Source organism: Adiantum capillus-veneris, chromosome 7 (assembly GCF_014529385.1).
Source record: "Adiantum capillus-veneris isolate H3 chromosome 7, ASM1452938v2, whole genome shotgun sequence".
In the NCBI taxonomy this organism is placed as follows: Eukaryota; Viridiplantae; Streptophyta; class Polypodiopsida; order Polypodiales; family Pteridaceae; genus Adiantum; species Adiantum capillus-veneris.
Window position 1 is genome coordinate 90,797,746 of NC_140937.1, and position 22,798 is coordinate 90,820,543.

The window sequence follows — 22,798 nt, forward strand, 5'->3', positions numbered from 1 at the left end:
CGCAGCCGGGGGGGGGGTGTTAGTCCCTCGCCGGACCCATCCTGCACACATGACATGACAAAAGACAAACTCACACCTAGACACACATAGTGAGCAGACATCAGGCTCACCTCCTAGCCATAGAGCCAATACGGGCTCACCCCGGAGCCTGCAGCCAAGCAGGCTAGCTTCTGCCACAACATACCACCGAGTTCACACTAGGGCCAATGTCCCATACCACTGAGCCCACACTAGTACGGGTGTGCAGGCAGAGTTGCAAGGGCCAAGAGTCCAATTGTGGTGATCACACAAGAGATCTCACAAATGAAGCTCAAGTCCTATTTATAGGACTTCATAACTAAAGGGCCAGGTTCACACTGGCCGGACATAACTGCAAGCGCCCATCCTGATCTAGGGGCATAACACACACACACACACACACACACACACAGGAAATGAAATGATATATTCACGTCTTCAAAAAGACCAAAGTGACCTATGAGACAAAAGAGTTTACAAATGGTGAACCTAATACAATGTCTGTGTAAAAGACTAAAAACTGAAACTGAACTGAGCTAAAGTGAAATGAAACGAAAGGCTGAAATGTTGGAATCAAGCTCCTATCCTATGATATCTAGCATAGGTCGTTGGCGAAGCTCATCAATGTCCTCCTCAGTGAGTACTCTGACTGGGCGTCTTCCATGTCGTGCCAGAACAGTCCGGACCCTTTGATGCCCCAAGCTCAGTGGCCCTGTCAGTCAGTGTACCCTGGTACAAGTGGACTCTGAAGTCTGTTGTGATGCCTACTCATCTGAACGTCGCGTATGTAGTCTGAAGAAATCAGTGATCCCCCTCTGTGAGTCTCTCCTACTATCTAGTCTCCTCAAGAGGCTCTCCCTATGTCTGCGCAGCTCCAATAGAAATAGCCCAAGGCGTCTCTCATCCTGATATCTCATAACTTTGGCCAGTGGTCCAAAACCTTCTATGAATAGGCAGTGGAAACGGCCTCGTATCTCATGGTAGACAGGGCAGTGACATATGTGATGTAACTCTGTCTCTAGCTCTATATGGCATAACTAACAAATCATGACCTCTAGTGGTACTCCTCTAAATCTGCAAGCCTCAATCTCTAATTGATGTGATGATGTGCTCATCTATCCAATAACACATCGTAATCCATGGGATAGATGAGTGTCCATGTAGGCGAGTCTGGTCACAAAACCATCCTCTGTAAGCTCAAGGAGATGCTCTCTATAGAAAGCCATCTTCGTGCCAAGCACACGCATAGGCTGTATCCATGTCCTCCTAGTGTCTAACTGAATCAAATCGTGTCTGATGAGCTGAGTGATCTGGGTCCGTGTGAGAGACAAGGAGGGTGAGTACAGCGAATACTGGAAAGGGGGTAATCTATCCATGTCAAAACCATGCAGCTTGAACCAAGCTGTCATCCTATGCATACCAACAAGAGGTGTCTCCTTGTGAGGCAAGTTGTCGAGAAGACTCCAAAGCTAGATGTGCATATCTGTCTCTGGGGAGATCCCAGATGCTGTGTATGAAAGAAACGGATCTGGTAAGTGCCTCGATGACCAGTGGGGGTGCAGCGAGCTCTATACGGATACAGAGGCCTTGGCCCTAATCATCCGAGAAATCATAGAGACCAGAGGCCTCTCCATGCACTTCCATTCATCAGTACTGCCAGCCCTGCTATGGCGGTCCACTTATGGCTCCCATATCTGCACCCCATAGAGCATAGCTAATGTGATCAAAGTTTCGAAAAAGCCATAGTTTCATTCGAGCTTCCTGAAACTGAACCTACGAACACATCCTCCCCATCTTTCCTAAAGCCGCATATGCTCTCGTTAGCCTAGTCTCTGTTGCTCTCCTCAAAGAAAACACTGAGCCACTAAAGACCACACCAAGGTAAGTGTATGCATCTGTACACTCCACCGTTTCCTGATCATATGCAAAGGTGGGTGCAGATCGCCTAACCCACTGTGGTGTGGTGTTGAACACCATAACCTTGGTCTTGCCAAGGTTCGCCGATAAGCCACTATCACTAGCAAATGTGTGCAATGTATCCAAATGTCGTTGCATACCCTCTGGTGAATCTCAGATCAACACAATATCATCTGCATATAGTAGCAATGAGATCCGAGTCCCTACTAACTGTGCTCTTTTGTCGCCTCCCCTCTCAATGTAATTTGAAACCTCATCCACATAAATACCAAATAAAGTAGAGGAGAGTGGACAACCATGTTTCACCCCAATAGTGGAGTAAAAAAGCTCAGACACCCCCTCAGGAGTGCGTATCTGACCCACAACTGTCATGTACAGGGCCATGATCCCCCACATCAGCTCTGTGGGTACACCCATCTCATGTAACCTGTGCATCTGTCGAGCTCTAGGGACTGTGTCAAATGCTTTGCGGAAATCAACAAAAGTACAGTAAATCCTCCTACCATGTAATCTGATGTCCTCAATAATAGCTCTGAGTGTCAATATGTGATCAAGAGTAGAAAAACCTCTCATGAAACCTGCATGTCCTGATGCTTGTATGGCTGCTCTCTCTGCCCATCTACTCAATTGTTGCTCAAGAATAGATGCATATAACCTGGCCACTGTGTGCCCAATCGTAATGGCGCGATAGTTTTCGAGCATCATTGGATCTCTTGCCTTGAAAATAGGCACAACAATCGACATACTCCAAGTATCAGGAAAACCCTCTCACATGGCTCGATTGAACATCAATGCAAGAAGTTATGCAAGCATATCTCGGGCATGTATAAAGTGCTCCGCCACCAATCCATCATGATTATATGCTCTCCTAGTCCTCGTCCTGTCAATAGCTTTCTTCACCATCTCAGCAGTAAAGAAAATGCATGTCACTGGACATGGTATCGGGGGGTCTGATAGAGGCGGCTGTCCCGGAACTGTGTAAAGAGATGTTGCATACTCACCCCAAGTCTCAGTGGATGTAATACCGGTGGAGGGGAGTGCTCATGAAAGAATCTCCATGCCTCACCTTAATCCTAGCTCAAAAATTGTCACGTGCACATTTAACCCTATGTGTACGTGGACAAGCTACTTCATGACATGGGTTCAGTTCAGTTAGCTTAGGAAGTGTTTTGGCACTTTTGTGAGTCTGTTCGCAGACCATGCATGTCCAGGCACTTAGGGTAGATGCATATCCTCTAGTTGCACACTGCATGACCATCAACATTACCATCAGAATCCACCTAGGTAGGGCAATTTAGCAAGCCAGTATAAAAGAAAAGCTAGCGCTAGCACTTTCTAACAGAAGAGGCAGCAGGAACCGCGTGTTTAACAGACACCTTCTCGGCAAGACCCTCCCCGGCATGATCACCTAGCGTTTTCAGCCAGAGAACAAGCCTAGCGTTTCCTTCAAGTGCAGATTCGGCCCAACGTTTTGCATTTGCAACAACCTGGCGACAGTAGATCATAGATCAGCCCTAGCGTTTGTCACGTGACACATCCAACCCTATGTGTCCGTGGACAAACTACAGCATGACCAGGGTTCAGTTCCGTCAAGTCAGTCTAGAATAGGAAGTGATCTGGCACTTTTGTGAGTCTATTCGCAGACCGTGCATGACCAGTCACTTAGATTAGATGCATATCCTCCGGTTACACACAACATGATCATCAGCATTCCCATTAGAATCCATCAGAGGAATTTTCCAGTGCATTTAAACCTATTTTCCCTATGTTTGACATTTTTCACTTATTTATTAAGTGACTTTTGTTGGAAACTAGGTAGGGCAATTTTGCTAAGATACTATATAAGCAAACCAAAGTTAGCACTTTCTGGCAGATGAGGCAACAGGAGCATTGCTCAACAGGCCGACTCTCAACAAGAACAAGAACAAGAACCTCTATCAAGCAAGACTTCCCCTTGGTGGCGTTTTTACCCACAAGCTCCCTAGCGTTTCCAGCTTTGAGTCTTGGGCGATTTCAGCCAGCAAAGGAGCAGTAGCATCAGCGTTTTCAGCCTTTGCATTGGCGCTTCCCAACCAGCAGATTCAACGAGACAAGGCCCTGCAGATAGCGTTTTTGTACCACAGCACCTAGCGTTTTTGAACAGCATCAGCCAGCGTTTTGAAACAGCGTTTTTCAGCAACAAACGCAAGCGATCAGCAGCCCTGCAACTAGCGTTTTCTTCAGCCATTGCCTTGGCGAGTTGCAGCAGTACCACAACAGCAACACAACGGTTTAGGGCAGTCTTTAAGCACCATAAGGACAGCGATTTTTCAGCAGCAAATCAGCGATTCGAAGCACTCAGTTTTTAGCCTTAGCATCGTCCCCGTCGTCCACTCCGTCGACATCGACATAGCCCATTAGATTTGCATTCAACATCTTGTACCAGATTGTGCAATCAATAGTAGACCACTCTCGCCATCGAGAGTGGGGCCCTTGGAGGAGGGTTTTACAACGTCTCTGGTGTAGTATTCTCTTCTCTCTATCTCTCAGTCTCATGCACTTTCACGCACAGTGTCCATTCACTTTGTTTGTGTCCATTGCACTCTCTCATTAAAGAACAGAAGGCTCTCCCTTCCCTAAGAAAAAGGAACCTTGAGCACAGTTCGGAGCACTCATCATGAGCAAAGATCAACATTCCATTTCCGTTGCACCTTACATTGGTATCAGAGCTTTGGCAGTGTTCTATATCACTCAAGGAAAGAACCACAGAATTTTTTTTGCTTGTTGTGGTCGCACGTAACCCAAGTTCTCTTGAGAGTGTCAATTCCTAATCGTGTTTTTGATGAGTGACAGGAAACCCACGAAAAAAGGGCTTGTCCAGCCTCCCCTTCTGCCTCTTTTCACTCATTGAGAGCAGACCGTGCACTTAGTGGCCGGCCAATCGGCGTGAGGTGGGAAAAAGCAACCTTGGTGTGAGCGCAAGGCCGCCAAGGGGCACGCCCGCGAAAAAGAGCAAAGCTCGGGTGAAGAGTAGATCCTTCTCTAACACAGATTGCAAGCGAAAGAAGAACCTCAAGACCCTCAAGAACCTCAAGAACTCAAGACCCCCAAGAACCCAAGACCCACAAGAACCCAAGTTCCTCGAGAACTTAAGAACCAAAGATTAAAGTGTATGGTCATCACCCGAAGCGGAATGGATACTTCGCTTGGAGGTGATGAGCATGAGAGAGGCGAAGAAGAATTTTCCCCACCAGGAGGTTTTTCCGACCCTCCCCCTTCCCCATCTACGCCAAGGATTGCACTAACTCCTATGAAAGAGTTGCCGCAGTTGTTTATGGACAGCAAGTTAGAACACGAAGAAAGAAGGGCAGCCATAGATTGTGACTACGAAGAAAGAAGGGCAGCCATAGATCGTGAATACGACGCAAGAATGGAAGCCATAGAGCGTGAGCACGAGCGCGAGAACAAAGAAAGACAAGCAAGATTTGATGGCGAGAACAGAGCAAGAATGCAAGAGATGTTGCGACTCTTTTCTCAAGTGTAGGTGCACTTTGCACAAAATCAGGAAAAGGAGACTCTCTCAGTCTCTACTTCTCCAAAGCAAGACCCACATGATTTGCATGATGATCAAGATGTGTTTTCTCACAAGCATGATGATTAGGATGATAAGGATAAGCATGATGATTTGCATGATGATGACGATGTGTTTTCTCACAAGCATGGTGATTTGCATGCTGATCACGATGTGATTTCTCACGAGTATGATGATTTGTATGATCAAGACGTGATTGTTCACAAGGATGATGTCACAAACGGGAGCGCATAACAACATAAAATACATTCGGATAAATAGAATTTATAACTTATTATTGAAGCCAGAGTATATAGAGAGAAATAGATAAAGGGAGAGAGATAGAGAGTGAGAAGATCAACACAGTACTCGGACCAGAAGATGGGCTTCTGGTCCCCCCCCCCGTAATAGTAACTTTATTACCGAGGAGAAGTCTATACAAGCACTTGAACCGAACGTATTACCACGTTCGTTCTACAATAAGACTTGATGGTTCCCGGAAGCCTCAGCTTTTGATTCCTAGGGCAAAACCCTATTCCAAGGAACTTCCATTCCTTATTCCAAATCCTTGAGAACCAAGGTTCTCGCCTCTGGATCTCACCTTCCAGACTCAGGGCATGACATCCCTGCAACTCTTTTCTAACTCTGTTTCCAAAGTCCTCTTCCTGCAGATTAACTCCGCTTTCCTGGACACAAAGTCCTTCCCTTGGGAATTTCAACTTCCGGATCACATCTCGAGAGTCTACCTCTCTTCGATCCGTGGATCTGCTTCCCAAACTTGGGTACGAAACCCTTGGGCTGATCTGGCTCTAGTTCCTCAGAGCGCTTTTCTCCTACAGAGGCTCGTGCCTTCCTCTACTCCTACTCCCTCACGAAGAGGAAGTACACCTGCAATCAAATACTTAGAGATCATAACATGAAAATCGTACCTTCAAAGTCTCGACGCTCGTAATGCAACTCGGTTCTCGAAAAAGCAATTCCCCGGAAGAGATCTCTACATAGAAAATCCTCTCTTCCAATCCTACACACAAAAGAGGTGTGTTCTCGGGTTCCTTCTCATAAATCAGCCCCGTCTACGGCGTTTATGGGCTGAAAACAGAGAAAAACAGCAACTTGTCGCGATAAAAACACGCTCCGTAGGCACTTCTTCGCGAGGGAACTCGCGCACTGGGTCTTGGCGACATCTGGTACACTTGGGACAGTCATGGGCATCACCGGCAAACATCTTCTTTTCGGGTGAACTCTGCAGCAACATCTCCTTCTTGCAAAAACTGATCCTCCCCTCTGAGTGAGGGCATGTCATGCTTTTATAGCTCCTAGCCACGGGCACGAATAGCTGCTCACGTAGAGATCGCGACTTTTTTTTTTTTTTCCAAAAATTTTTGTTTTCATCTTTTTTTTTTCACTGTTCTGCTAAAAAGAGAGAGAGAGAGAGAGAGAGAGAGAGAGAGAGAGAGAGAGAGAGAGAGAGAGAGAAAACGCTGGCTGATCTGTGGCCTTATTTATCAAGTGGCTGCCCACTTATTAAATGGACGGCCGGCGTATTTTAAAAATAGTATGAATCTGCCAAAAAACTCAATAAAACCTTATAAGTTAAAAACAATGCTTTCACAGCACTTCCCAGGCGTCCCTGGATGCAATCGCACGCACAGTTGCAATGCAGACATAGACTTCCTCGCGGGAAAGCATCTGCTTTCCCGAAAAGCAATCCCGCTTTCTCAGAAAGCATCTGTTTTTCCTCAAAGTTTCCTCTGAACCCATCTTCATTCAAGTGCTTGCTTTTCCTTGTGCACAATTCCAACACAGTTCGGATTTTCCTCCTGACTATGGATATTCCCTTTCCGATGTACTCATCACCCACCTTGTGACGCATCAGGAATACCCATCACCTAGTCCTTTTCCTACCGAACTTACCGTACAATCTCCTTCACAATGCTCTATGTCACCCATCCTATGACGCATCAGAGATGTCTGCTTCCAGATGGTCGGATACTTCTGTCCGATGCTCCCTGTCACCCTTTCGATGTGACGCATCAGAAGTACCCGTTCCTGGTGGCCTTACAGATATTCCCGTTCTCAGTGCTCGTGTCCAGTGAGAAAAACCTCTCACTTAAAATTCCAATAATTCATTTAGAATTATTTTTCCTGATGTTCCAAGCAAGAAAACCCTCTCACTTATAAATCCAATAATTCATCTAGAATTATTTTTATGTCAAATAAAGCCAATTTAGCAACATCCCTCTCACTTATAAACAATTGTCCTCAACTGTACAGGTCCAACTGAACTGCCGGGAAGAAGCTGAAAAAAATTCCAAATCTTGCTCAATGGTGAGTTGAGCTAGTCCTTTCTCAAAAGAGAACTTAAAAAGTACATTAAACAAAAAAATTCATAATTCAATACTTACCTTACGGTTCATGGCCTTCCTCTAGTACCTCGAGGATATCCTTCACCATTCATCAAACTTACGAGCCATGTAAGAACTCGTCATTCGCGTCTTTCCGAGGATCTGTTAACTCAATTCCACCTTCTCAATCCCGAGAAGAATAATCCTCCTAGAAATCAATCTAGGTCTTTGCCCTTGCACATAACCTTGCGCTATTAGTCCTGAGGATATTAAACCTCTTCTGTCCTCCCGCATAGGGCCTGTCGAGAGCATTAAGTTCATGTGAATCTTCCTGTGGCAGACAAAGTGTGTCATCTTACCAAAGGAAGTTCTTATTCCGGGCCTTTGCTTTGGGTAGGCCAATTGTTCTAATCCAAAGTTTCCTTATCCGAGACTCTATTAACTTGATTCCGTCTTCTCAAATTCGAGAAGAATAATCTTCCTAGAAATCAATCTAGGTATTTGTCCTTGCGCATAATCCTGCGCTGTTAGTCCAGAGGGTATTAAACCTCTTGTGTCCTCCCACATAGGGAATGCCCAAGTCATAGAGCATTAAGCTCGATGTCTTTCTTTCACAATTTGCGATCACCTTAAAGAAGGTTCTTGTTCCAGGCCGTCGCTCAACGTAGGCGGACGGTTCCAATCCAAAGATTCCTTGTGCACGGCGGCACTTCCTTCCAATTTTTTTCCTCCTGCGAGTTATTACCACCAGCAGTGTTTTCCAGACACCCATTAGAGTCTCTTCCTTACAGAATCATAAAAAATGATTCACCTTGCGAGCATCAATAACGCCTTGCAAAATCTCAGGCAGATAGGATTCTAGCCATAGCATTTTCTGAACGTACGTTCAAACCTGGTTCACAATAGAGCGAACCCTCTTTGATTCTCAGGGATGTTCTCCCATATGTAATTCTTACCTTTTGAAACGGTTGGCGAACTATATTCTTACGAACATAATAGTTCGAATTTATTCCAGCAGCGTGTAAATGCTACTTGACCTGCTCATGGAGAAACATATACCGCAACCAAAAGTTGCTACTGTAATGGTAAAGGCACATAGTGTACTCAATGATCAACGACCATCAGAAAACCTCTTCTCCGTAGAGAAACTCAAATTCCTTCTACCGAGCACATCTCAAATAGAGATTCTCGTGTTGGAATATCCTTGCGCGGAAAAAGGCGCTCAAGAGAGTATAACAAACTCCCGTCGAGATCCTAAAGAGGAAGTTGGTTCATCTCATTCCGTTTAACAGAAAAAAATTCGATTGGTAGATGACCCACCTTAGCATAGGTCTGCATCTTCGTGTGTTATCCATGTACCCAAAGGTGTACCTAAGTTTCAGTGAGCTTGGGAAATTACCTTCCCTTCGTAAGATCCTTAGAGCGAAGACGCTCAACCTGACGATCCCTTGGCTCAATCTCAAAGCAAAACCCGCTCATCAAATAAACTAGGATTTTAATCCTTGGATTCCTTGATCATAGGCCGTAGTCGTCGCTTGTTCCTTCCCTCGTAAAGAGAGCATTCCTTCACTTGTGCGAAAAGCACTACTATATCTTCCCTTACCGGGTAAGGGGTGTAGGCTTAAAGAGAACTCAAGCTTAATGAAAGCTTTTCTTTGCTTGTAAGCTCAGAATGGTTCGTTCATAATTTCCTACCCGCAGTAGCAGGTAATCTGTTCGAGAATTACCGGATACCAAATCAATTATGGACCTTCCGGATGGTTAAGCAAAGTAGTTCATCGTATAAAACAATGTTCTGACTCAACCCTACTCTCACAAGCACTCAAGAGTAATCAGTCCTGGTTAGACTTATGCATTCCTCGTGCCAAAAAGAAAACGCGCTTTGTAACTTCCTCAAAGATGTAACTTTGATCAGACCTCCCCTCTCACTTGAAGTTTGAAGGTCTTCTATTCAAAACCTCAGGAGTTAGATTGAATTCTCTTACTCCAAACTTTCTCCGGATAGCAATGTATCCTTCGAGGAGAGGTAACAAAAAATCGTTGTTTCTGTGTTCAATGATTCTCGTCCCACTGCGGGGATTGTATTCTATGTACACTAAGGATTGTATTCTATGTACACTAAGGTGTACACTTTCAGCTTTTATTGCTGACTCCACCATCTGTTGCGAAGTATCTTGCACATGGGTTTACAAAATTCGGGCAAAAGTCCTTCGTTAAACTTCTTTATCATTTCTTCCTCAAAGAAGTTCAAGAATGGAGCCACCTTGGAAAGAGTGAACAAATACTCATTCAAATAATCCATGACTCGCTCGTGCTCCTATCATACAAACCGATCCCAATCTTCTTGGATGTCTTTCTCAAAGCGTAGAGGAAAAAAAAAATTGTCGGAAAATTCAACCTTGAATTGAATTCAAGTCTTGTTGTAAGTTCCTTGCAGAGCTTTGGTATACCACCAAGTACTTGCAATCCCCTTGAAGCGTTTGGTCACATGCCTCACCTTCGACGCTTCTCAGAAATTGCCGTTTTCAAAGGCAACTTCATACTATCAAATGAAAGCCGTAGCTTTTGGAACATCTTCCCTTCCCGTCAAAAGTATCAAACTTGATTGGAGTGCTCTGAGGTCTAAAGACTTTCTTCATATCCTTCTCGAAACGACGGGATTACTTGGCTATGGTTCTGGATTGATGTTCATGGAAATTTCTAGATTTTAAAGGAACTTGAGCTTTCCGCTCCTTGGATTCTCTAGGTTCTTGAGCATCATGCTCTTGTTGCCTTCTCAGAGAATCCCAAGTCTTGTGTCGACTTCTTGCAGAGAGAAAAAATTTCCCAACTCTGCGAGCTTTTTCTTGCAGGACTTAGGGTTCCACCTGCTTACATCTCTCTTGGCTTGTCATGGCTTCTTCCCGTATCTTCCCAGAAACGTCCTCCTTTACAGAGAGAGAGGAGACCATGCTCTGATACCACTGTCACAAACGGAAGCGCATAACAATACAAAATACATTCGGATAAATAGAATTTATCACTTATTACTCAAGCCAGAGTATATAGAGAGAAATAGACAAAGGGAGAGAGATAGAGAGTGAGAAGATCGACCCAGTATTGGGACCAGAAGATGGGTTGGTCCCCCCCCCCTAATAGTATCTTTATTACTGAGGAGAAGTCTATACAAGCACTTAATCCGAACGTATTACCACGTTCGTTCTACAATAAGACTTGATGGTTCCCGGAAGCCTCAGCTTCCGATTCCTAGGGCAAAACCCTATTCCAAGGAACTTCCGTTCCTTATTCCAAATCCTTGAGAACCAAGGTTCTCACCTCTGGATCTCACCTTCCAGACTCAGGGCATGAGATCCTTGCAACTCTTTTCTAACTCTATTTCCAGAGTCCTCTTCCTGCAGATTAACTCCGCTTTCCTGGACACAAAGTCCTTCCCTTGGGAATTTCAACTTCCGTATCACATCTCGAGAGTCTACCTCTCTTCGATCCGTGGATCTGCTTCCCAAACTTGGGTACGAAACCCTTGAAGTCCCCCCCCTTCTGGCAATAGTCCCCTTGCAGATCAGCCCCATCCTCGGTGTTTTCCCGCAACAGAATCACTTCAGCCTTCAGCGTTTTTGTCAGCAACTCACTAACGCTAGACCCTGCTGCCTATTCCAACATTTTCCACAGCTTGGGACACCTCAGCCTATGCAGCGTTTTCAGCAGGTGCAAACCTCTCTAAAAGCGCAGCCAAGAAAGTCCCACAGCCAACGTTTTTGGCATAAGAAAACGACAGCATCAGCGTTTTTAATTCTCAGCCCAAAACAGCAGCAGATCCTCGCAGTTTTCAGCCCATGACTCAGTAGCAGAACCATCCCAAGTTGGTTGCAGATGATCCCCCATTTTCAGCCATAAAAACGCAGCCAAAACAGTCATTTTCAGCCACCGAAACAGTTCCGAAATTCAGCAGCTAGAAGATCTCAGATTTCAGCCATCAAGTCGTCGTCGTCATCGGCATAGTCCCATTGCATCAGTCCATTGCAGATGCATTGTACACATTTGTGCAATCAAAGTAGACCACTCTAGCCGACGAGAGTCGGGCCTTCGGAGGAGGGTTTTACAACCTCTCGGTGTCGTACCTCTTCTCTCTCCTTCTCTCACTTGTACGCACAATATCCACCCACTTTGTTCGTGATCATAGCACTCTCCATAAGACGGAAAGCTCTCTCTTTCCCTAAAGAACTAAAAGGAACCTTGAGCAATAAAGATCACTAATCTTGAGAAAATACAACATTCATTCCGCTGCACCCTACATTGGTATCAGAGCTTTGGAAGTGTTCTGCATTACTCAAGGGAAGAACCACAAGAACCACAAGAATTTTTTTTGCTTGTTGCGATCGCACGAACCCAAGTTTACTTGGGCGTGGCGATTCCTAATCTTGTTTTGTTGAAGAGTGACAGGAATCCCAAGAAAGAAGGGATTGTCTAGCCTCCCCTTGTGTCTCTTTTCACTCATTGCGAACGGACCGTGCACTTAGCGGCCGGCCAATCGACGTGAGGTGGGAAAAAGCAACCTTGGTGTGAGCGCAAGGCCGCCAAGGGGTGCGCCCGCAAAAAAGGGTAGAACTCGGGTGAAGAGAAGATCCTTCTCCAACACGATTTGCAAGTGAAAGAAACCCTCAAGAACCTCAAGATCCTCAAGAACCCGAGAACTCAAGAACCTCAAGACCCTCAAGAACCAAGTTCCTCGTGAACTTAAGAACCAAAGATCCTAGTGCATGGTCGTCACCCGAAGCAGATGGATACTTCGCATTCAGGTGATGAGCATGAGAGAGGCGACGAAGGATTCTCCCCACCAGGAGATTTTTCCAACCCTCCCCCTTCACCATCTACACCACGAGTTGTCCTCACTCCTATGGAGATGATGGTCAAGTCAATGTTGGACATGATGGCACAACAACAAGAAACGAATCGAGTTGCATTGGCACAACTCGCAAGCAAAGCAGAAGAACAAGCAGCAAAGGACCGTGCACAAGAAGCCAAGGACCGCAAGCGCATTGAAAGAAACGCCACACTTGCTGCAAAACAAGAAGAAAATCGCCTTGCTCAGGAACGTGAGCGCATTGCTCTTGCCGCAAAACAAGAAGAAAATAGACTTGCTTTCGAACGCGAGCGCCATGAACGAGAGGCTCAAAGGGAGATTCGTCATCAAGAATTTATTTCCCACATCCTAGCCTCGAAGACCAAACCACCCAAAGATCGTGGAAGTTCGTCAAGTGACGCAAGCCACGACACGGATTCCAACCATCCAGTTACAGAAAAGTTGACTTTCAGTAAGTATGACAGTAAGATGGATGCTACAGTTATTCACTCTTGGTTGCATCAATTTACTGCTTATTTTGCGACAACTAAGAAGACAGGAAATAGGAAAGTTTTGACGGCAGCTATGTACCTTGCTGGTGATGCCATCAATTGGTACCACGCATGGCAAGAGGCACAGCTAGCCGCGCACCTGGAGGCAGCTGACGATTTCACGCCCCCCTCTTTTAGTTGGGCTGATTTCCAAGACAAGCTCAAGGCGTGGTTTATGCCACCTCAGTACCTCGCACAATTGAAGGACGATTGGCGCGCTCTCAAGCAAAATGGTATGCCGGTTATGTCTTTTTCTAATCGTGTTTTGTAGCTAGGTACCCAATTACGCATGTCGGATGAAGAGCGCAAAGAGGCTTTTCTCTTTGGATTGGACGAGTATATCAAGTACGATGTCGAGGTATTCGATCCAATCGATCTCAACAAGGCGGTAGCGATTGCTCTCGCACAGGAGATGAAGCACAACAAGGGAAAGCCTAAGGAGAACAAGACTTCCACAAGTACCTCGCAGACTTCTCAGAACCCGCAGAACGGTAAGAACGGTAAGAATGGTAAGAATGATAACTCTTCTAACCAATCTTCCAACAGTCTCTCATCAAAGAATTCTTCCAATGAATCTAAGGGTAAGGCTAACACAATTGCTAAACCTAAGCTTACTCCATATGAAAAGGTAGCACAAGGAATTGTAGGAGGATACATCACGTCGGAAGAACAAAGCACTTATTCTAAGGAAGGTCGTTGTTTTCATTGTCACATTAAGGGTCACATAAAACGTACATGTCCTAAGCTTGAATCGAATGAATCTAAAGAACCCACAGCACCCACTACATCTGTCAATGCAATGAATGATAACACGGGTGTGCCCAAAGTTTCTCAGGACCCTCCCATTGATGATTCTCTCATTAAATGTTATGGTCGTATGTCGGGGCACCGTTGTCATATTGTTTGACCCAGGTAGTATGCATGATGTGATCAGTTCCTCTCTTGTTGAGAGAGCTCGCCTCGAAGTTAGTCCGAGATCTCCTATCGAGGTCTCTGGCTTTCGTCCCGGTATGGACGCTCTCATCACGGAGGAATGCCTTGATGTGTTGTTTGCAATTCAACAGACTGTCTTCACTAGAAGATTTGTTGTTTCTCCTCTCTCACGATGTGATATGATTTTGGGCATTCGATGGTTTCGTGAGACTAACGCTCTCATTGATTTTGAGGCTAACACTTTAACTCTCAATGCCAAAAGTGATTCTCCTACTATCTTTCATGGAGTGGACACTGCTCCTCCATCTCTCATTGCTAATATGCAGGACAAGGTTGAAAGGATTCGAGATAAGGAGACTCTCTCAGTCTCTTTTTCTCCATAGCATGACACACAGGATTTGCATGATTATGAGAAGCATGATGATTTGAATGATAATGATTTGGATAAAAAAGACAAGCATGATGAATTGCATGAAGATGCTGTGATTGTTCACAAGGATGATGTGTTAGTTGATGCTTTTCCTAGCGAAGCTAACCTCGTTGCAAATTCGATCAATCACGAAGATCCGATCTTGGCTTTCGAGTCGAGGTCCAAAGAACCCCCACAAGACGATTCGACCATTCAAGAAGAAGCGATATTGGCTCTCGAGCCTTGGTCCAAAGAGCCCTTACCGGAAGTATTATGTGTTCGCATGATTGATATGCACGCATTGTTCGAGTGATTGTTCAAGTGTTTCATTCGTGAAGGTTTCTTGTATTTTAGTCAGCATCGTTATGTGATCCCTTTTCCTAGGCATGACATTGTATGTTGAGCACGTTTCTCTCATGGATGAGCACGAATGTATGCGGATTGTTCATGAAAAGCTAAAAAGTTTGTATGTAAGGAAGTCGCATTGCATGTCTCTTCCTTGGCATGACACAGTTGTAGAGAGAGCACGTGATTGTATGAGCACCAAGCATGGGCATTTCCATTGTGATTTGCCACAATTGATTGATTTTGATCAAACGGAAAAGATTCGATCTCATTGTTTGCATGTGTTTGATGGACGGGTTGTCACTCCGTCTTTTGTTCATCTACATTGCATGCACAGTCTTTAGAGAAGACAAGATTTTTTTCCTTCACCTTACATGGAATAGGTATGTTCATGGTTTTGTGTTGGAGATGGTTTCACGAATTTTCAGCCATGGAGATTCTTGAAGACGAAAGAAGCAGGACTCTAGACGAAGTTGAAGCATCGAAGGATCAACAGAAGACTTTGTGTCGCTTTCAGCGCGACCCAAAGAAGCAAACGTTGCAGACCTTTATGAAGTTCAAGTACCGCTCAACCCACACAGCAGAGTGGGCCGGCGAAGAGTCCCTTCCAGGATTACGGATGTTGTTTGCGATCTCCCTCGACGCCATACAGTTCGGTACCAGTACCTCACTTTGAAAAGGAGGGGATGTCACGTGACACATCCCAACCCTATGTGTCCGTGGACAAGCTACACTATAGCAGGGTTCCCGTCAGTCAAGTCAGTTTAGATTAGCAGTGATCTGGCACTTTTGTGAGTCTATTCGTAGACCGTGCATGCCCAGTCACTTAGGATAGATGCATATCCTCCGGTTGCACACAGCATTGATCATCGGAATTCCCATCAGAATCCATTAGCATCATTAGGGGAATTTTCCAGTGCATTAGCCTATTTTCCTATTTATTGGTTATTTTCACTTATTATTTTTAAGTGACTTTCCAACAAAAGTAGGTAGGGCAATTTTGCTAAGTTAATATATAAGCAAACCCAAGTTAGCACTTTCTGGCAGAAGAGGCAGCAGGAGCTTCCCGCTCAACAGGCAACTTCTCAGCAATACCCCCCCTCAACATCAGATCCATCGCCATCACCTCCCTTCCATTTGACGTTTTTCACAGCATCTCCCATCGCCTTGAAGCCCCCCCCCCCCCCCCCCCCCCCCCTTCTGGCGATAGTCCCCTTGCAGATCAGCCCATCCTCGGTGTTTTCCCGCGACAGAATCACCTCAGCCTTCAGAGTTTTTGTCAACAACTCACTAAAGCTAGACCCTGCTGCCTATTCCAGCGTTTTCCACAGCTTGGACACCTCAGCCTATGCAGCGTTTTCAGCAAGTGCAAACCTCTCTAAAAACGCAGCCAAGAAAGTCCCACAGCCAGCGTTTTTGGCATAAGAAAAGGACAGCATCAGCGTTTTTTATTCTCAGCCCAAAACAGCAACAGATCCTCGCAGTTTTCAGCCCATGACTCAGTAGCAGAACCATCCCAAGTCGGTTGCAGATGATCCCCCATTTTCAGCCATAAAAACGCAGCCAAAACAGTCATTTTCAGCCACCGAAACAGTTCCGAAATTCAGCAGTTAGAAGATCTCAGATTTCAACCATCAAGTCGTTGTCATCATCACCGTCGTCGTCATCGGCATAGTCCCATTGCATCAGTCCATTGCAGACGCATTGTACACATTTGTGCAATCAAAGTAGACCACTCTCGCCGACGAGAGTGGGGCCTTCGGAGGAGGGTTTTACAACCTCTCGGTGTCGTATCTCTTCTCTCTCCTTCTCTCAGTCTTACTCACTTGCACGCACAATATCCACCCACTTTGTTCGTGATCATAGCACTCTCCATAAGACGGAAAGCTCTCTCTTTCCCTAAAGAACCAAAAGGAACCTTGAGCAATAAAGATCACTAATCTTGAGAAAATACAACATTCATTCCGCTGCACCCTACAACAGCATGACCAGGGTTCAGTTCCGTCAAGACAGTCTAGAATAAGAAGTGATCTGGCACTTTTGTGAGTCTGTTTGCAAACCGTGCATGACCAGTCACTTAGATTAGATGCATATCCTCCCGTTGCACACAGCATGATCATCAGCATAGGCACCACTTGCCAACTGCAAAGGACAGACTGAGACATACGTTTAGCACTTCAAACAACTTAACAAAAAGACCGAGAGAATCCACACGAGACACAGAGTGGTGGAATACCACTCCTAGACTGCAATGGCCCCAAATGATGGTGCCCCTATTGGTATTTCTTAATATTGGTTCAACAAGGTATAATTATGTGGCTATGCTCTACTTCTCCACGCAATAGAATGCAAGAGAGAGAGCCCACAGCATGTATGTAAAGGCCCTTGGCCTGTACAAAAGCAGGAACTCTAAAATCACAGCATTGCCACGTTAGCAGGCCTCAACGCAAAACGCGGAATCGTCCATACAACTACCACATCATCAACTTTACAAAAGTGTGTGTGTCTGCTTTGCTTTTAAGGGTTTAGGCCCCTCAGCCGGTTCCATAAGTTGTTGGGCGTTAGGATTTTTAAACCTTACCCAATTTATTAATTAGGCCACTCGACGATGATCTGCAAGTTGGTAAATCCTTCTTCCTCTTCTATTTCCGATAGGGTTTAGGCCCCTCTTCCAAGATCTGCAGGTTAGGCTGAGGGAGCCCTAACCCTCTGGGTCTTTAGTGGCTTGACACGTTAACAGTTTGTGACAAAAAGGAGGGTAGAACTCTGCAAAATAATTTAAGACTACAAGGCTACTACAGTCTGCCAGAATGGCCCCCCTCTCCCTATTTACGAGGCTTGCAAAAATGCATGACCCAACCTAAAACACCCCATGACCCAGAAATGGGAGAACTAGGGAAATAAGGCTGAAAATAGGGTGCCCATCAAAAAGGTCAAAAGTGGCATACCACACAAAACCTGAGAAAAATCGCCCCATCTTCCTAGAATCTGGAAACACCTCACAAGGCTGGGCACACCCACAAAGCAGCCATCACTGACAAGATATAGGGAGAAACCCAGGAGATGACCACCAAAATTGTAACACTACACTGTCAGAACCAGATGGCTCCAAAAGCATCATCTAAGTACGACAATACAACTTAAAACTAAACCAAGCCCGGGCTAGCATAGCCTTTTACATACAGACCCGCATCATCACTTGTTGATGATCTTGGAATGTACTACGTATCCTGCATATTATGACTTGAATGGGGTTTCCTCTAGATTTCAGCGAGACACAAATCCAATAATAATTCCACCAAGGAGTAACCATGATACAATTTTGAACTTGATTGAGCCAAGCTAGCATAGATATTTACATGCACATACACATCATCGCTTGGTGGTCTCAAGAATGTATTACAACCTGGACTTAAATTGTGATGAGACAGTTTAATTAGTCTAAGCCAACCTTATCCTCAAGGAAAATGTTATCTTTCTTTGCATGTGTGTATATTCAATGCACTAGTCCATATGTATGACTGACTATATACAAATCATTTACGTGTCTGATGACATGCACAATTGATGACCGTCTATGGATAGGTTTGTGTGTCTGTCTGTGTGTGTGTGTGTGTGTGTGTGTGTGTGTGTGTGTGTGTGTGTGTGTGTGTGTGTGTGTGTGCGCGTGCGCGCACGCACGTTTGTGTTTAATTGCAGTTATATTCCAACATGCAAGTCTTTTTAACCCCCAGATGACAAGGCTCCAAAGATTCGACCTTTCCAGGTTCACACCGTTCTCACACACAGATTGCATTTGATTTGCGTAGTTTGACCTTCAGTAGAAATTGAAGTACTCTCTCTCTCTCTCTCTCTCTCTCTCTCTCTCATATGAAGAGTACCGAGTTTCCCCAACGATCCTGGGCATTGACGGGGGCACCATGGTCGAGGAGGAAGGATGCCGCTGCAAGGCAGCTATAGAAGGCGCAGATGTGAAGGGGGGTACGGCCGTCATAGCCATGAGCGGAGATGAGAGAAGGATCCTGCTGCAACAGACACCGCAACGCGGAAGGGTCGTCTTGGCGAGCATGCCACAGGAAGAGGGATGTGCGGCTTATTCGCGCCTTCTCCTCTTTACAGGATATGATGTTGGGCGGGTTCGTTTCACACGCGGGCTCCGTTCCACAGAGGGGCCCGTCGGGGTTCGAGCACTCCATTGTTTTTTGTGTGTGTTTTGTTGGGGGGAGGGGCAACTGTTGCAACGCTGACACAATGTGGACAGAGATCAAGACAGATATAGTACAGAGGCCTCGGCCCTCAGGCAATGTATCAGTGTGTATGATCGACTGCAGCAGAGCTTAGCCGTAGGACTGTCGCTGTTTGGTAAGTTACTATGGATCTCTCTACACCAGCAACAAGTCACTGCGGGTCCGCACTCTCGGACTCTTAATCCTTGGAAGAGAGACTCAGAGACGCTTTGATTGAACTTTGAAGGAAGCTCGGGCTCGGCAGCCTTGGCAAGTTGGCAATGAGTTGACTGAGCGTGTGAGTGAGCAGTGAACACTGAGTCGACGCGGGAATCATGCATGCCCCACTTTTGTGCCGTATAAAATTAGTTGCGAGTCACGAGTCGAACATAGGGAGAGATGGGTTGTCACACCCATTCAAACGCACACATAGTCGCAAGCTCCACGTTGTGATCCGTCCAAAGGACATAGCATCCCCATATAGAGCCCTATGGTAGATGTTGCAGCGCACAGTGTGTGAAATGGTACTAGTGTGTGTGGACGATCCTCACTCATTATCAATCTCCTCCCCCACCAAGCCGAGACTGCAACTCAGGAGTTGACGCAACCTCATCGCGTCTCAAGTTGGATGGCCCCTACAAGAGGTATGGGACCCCACGAGGCACACCTAGTAGGAGGCGCCCATTCGGATTGGCAAGCAACCGACGTGCTCTGCATCTTAGGCACCCTGTGTCGGGGGTGGAGAGTGTCACACTTCCCATGGATGGTAAAAGGCAAGGGATGAGTGCAAGTTTACATTTTTGGCCTTCACAAGGCCATAGGAAAGTGGGTGGAGAATTGGTGCACTTTTTGCACCGTTGATTAAGAATCACGGATCGGCGACACATGTCAGATGAGCTTGTTTTATAATATATATGGGTTTTTCCATCATCTCAACTTGGTCCCTTCTTTTAATGCTCAATTGACTTCTTTGTTTAATAGAGGTTATTTTTTTTTTTTTAATGTAAATGGGTCTTTCCATCATTGTAATTGGTCCCTTTATTCAATGCTCACTAGACTTTTTTTGTTTTGTAAATCTTTGTTTAGTTTATAAGTTTAATACAGGTTATATTTTTTTTTTATAATGTAAGTGTCTCTTTTCATCATTGTAATTTGGTCCCTTTATTTAATGCTCACTTGACTTTTTTTAAATCTTTGTTTAGTTTATAAATGAGTCTCTTTAGTTAAAGATCTAATTACTTTCTTGTCAGCTTTTTTATTTTGAACATACTTTTTTCTTATAAATTTTCTTTTCATTTACAGACAATTTCTAACTAAAATTTTTTTAATTGTCTTTAAATGAAAGAATTTTTTTACCACTAAGATTTTTTTTCAGCTTTTGGTTTTGATATGCAAATGTCTCCTTATTACTTTAGTGCGTGTATTATTATTAGGGATTAGCTTGTTTTTTAAATCACAACTAACATTTTTTTTTCAACTTTTTGTTTTGATATATAAATGTCACCTTGTTATTTTAGTGCATGTATTATTATTAGGGATTAGGTTTAAACATTTTTAATATTCATTTCTATCCTAAAATATTATGTATTTATTTCATTTAATAGCATGCATCATTTTATTGTGTAATTTGTTTTTATTGATATTTATACAAGAATTAGATCAATTCCTAAACTCTCACTAATATTTTATATGCTTTATGTTTTCATGAGGTCAATTAATATAACACTCATACACAAGAGCATAAGGAAAAGCGAAAATTTTTGGTGCAATTCCTCTATCATTGAATTGAATTGTTGGATGTTCTCCATGTGGCATTTGAACGTTTTTGGATTTTAATGTGTGCATATGGGAGTGCCCCCCCACTCTCTCACTTCATTGGAGTCGAGGTCTCTCTCTCTCTCTCTCTCTCTCTCTCTCTCTCTCTCTCTCTCTCTCTCTCTGGCCGTCGTAAATCTTTACCTCGATAACATATTTGTAAACTCAAACTAATGTGCACGCAAGCGAGGAGAATAGCATTCAATGGTTGCAAGCACGAGATGCTAAAGTCACTTGTGGGAGCATGGTGAGGCATCTTCATTTAATCATTAATGGACCACCTCAAGAGTCAAGCAAGCCTCACTCCACTATCGAGCCATTGCCTACGGTCATTATAGAGTCCATGAGACGTAGTATTTTGCTATATACAAGGAATATGAATGACACGAAGCGGCCAAGTTTTGCTTCCAGATGCGTAGGCCCAAAAGTCTTGCACCCCTTTGGGTACTTCTTTTTGTATCGATAAAAACAATTGTTGTGGAGAGTGCTCTGCTTTGTGTGCCCACACATTGATTTGTCGGAGACTCTTCCAAGGGACATATTTAAAGGCACAAGTGAAAAGAACCCGTTACAAAAAGATGACACTCCAAAAGCTCCTCCAAAATTGGCGATGCATTTGACATGCCCCCAAGCTACTATGTCCAATAGTCGATAATACACTGCTAACATATGCATCCTAATCCAATGCTAAAATCACTCCAATAATGCTTCCAACGTCCAGGTTTATTACACTTAAGTACTTTTTCTCTCTCTATCTCTTTCACACTAAACTATAAATTGCACAGAGATTTATTAAACTTTCTATGCCTTAACAATGCTTATGTTTTTAAAGCTATGATGAGCATCATTATTCACCCATTTCTCCAGCAAGAGAGCAGAGTGATGATCCACATGAGGCAAACAAGCCTCAGAGGACTGGTCTAGAACAATACATTGTAATAAGTAAAGCCGAGGAGAGTGGATAACTAATCCTTGACCTCGGTCTAAGCTCGAGGATTGGTGTATTTCTATTCTTAATACTATCCACTCACAATTGTGAGTTTTCGAAAAAAAAAAAAAAGCTATGATGAGCATCACACTCACACTCTTGCCCAACGACACCAAAGCTAGAGATCATTTAAATATGATTTTTATTAAATTATAATGAAAATTCTATCTTCCCTCCCAAATTTTGTACATGCAAATGACGTTTCCATGTTAAATAACAGATTGTGATTTTGTGCTTTTATTTAATACAATAATTCAAATGTCTAAAAAGTAATGTTTCTATTAATGTAAATTAAGCTAAAATCACACTAAGCATGTAGTTGCTTTTTAAAGTATCTCGATTTGCTTCGGTCTCAAATATGCATTTTCACTTATCGTCTTGTTGCTATTGTAGGTTTTTCTTCATTCAATCTCTCTTTCTCTACCCCCACATTCTCCTTTCTCTCTCTATTCCTCTTTTTCTCTCTCCTCGATTCACTCTCTCTAGAAATAAACACACGCATAGACTAAGGGGCACAACTACATACTAATACAACCCTACACACTAATACAGACAAGTAAACACTCAAATTTTAGCATACACACACACGCGCACAAATTTCTACTCTTTCTCTCTATAGGAATGTGCATGCATATACACTCACTACTTAACACACACAACATGAAAAATTGGCCCTACAACATGCATACACACACACACTAGAACATTCAATTACGCCTCTACACACCCCTACTTGCAACCTATGCACGCTAATTTTCTCACACCCTCTCTTTTTGAAATTGAGTTTCCTACGACGTTAAAACTCTCTTCTTCTTCTTCTTCTTCTTCTTCTTCTCTCTCTCTCTCTCTCTCTCTCTCTAC

General features: G+C 44.2%; 1 protein-coding gene across 2 annotated transcripts in view; it reads right to left on the reverse strand.

Moving 5' to 3' along the window:
• LOC147454210 (serine/threonine-protein kinase VIK-like) overlaps positions 1–19,427 on the reverse strand; it is a 118,651-nt gene extending 99,224 nt beyond the window's left edge. Inside the window, exon 1 of one of the 2 annotated variants that reach the window (XM_086516205.1) lies at positions 18,790–19,427. In XM_086516205.1, the coding sequence (XP_086372331.1) occupies positions 18,790–19,104 (315 nt within the window). In that variant the 5' untranslated portion in view covers positions 19,105–19,427. The remainder of the gene's footprint in view (positions 1–18,789) is intronic. The other variant, XM_086516204.1, reaches the window with a different exon arrangement.
• Between the last annotated feature and the right edge of the window lie 3,371 nt (positions 19,428–22,798).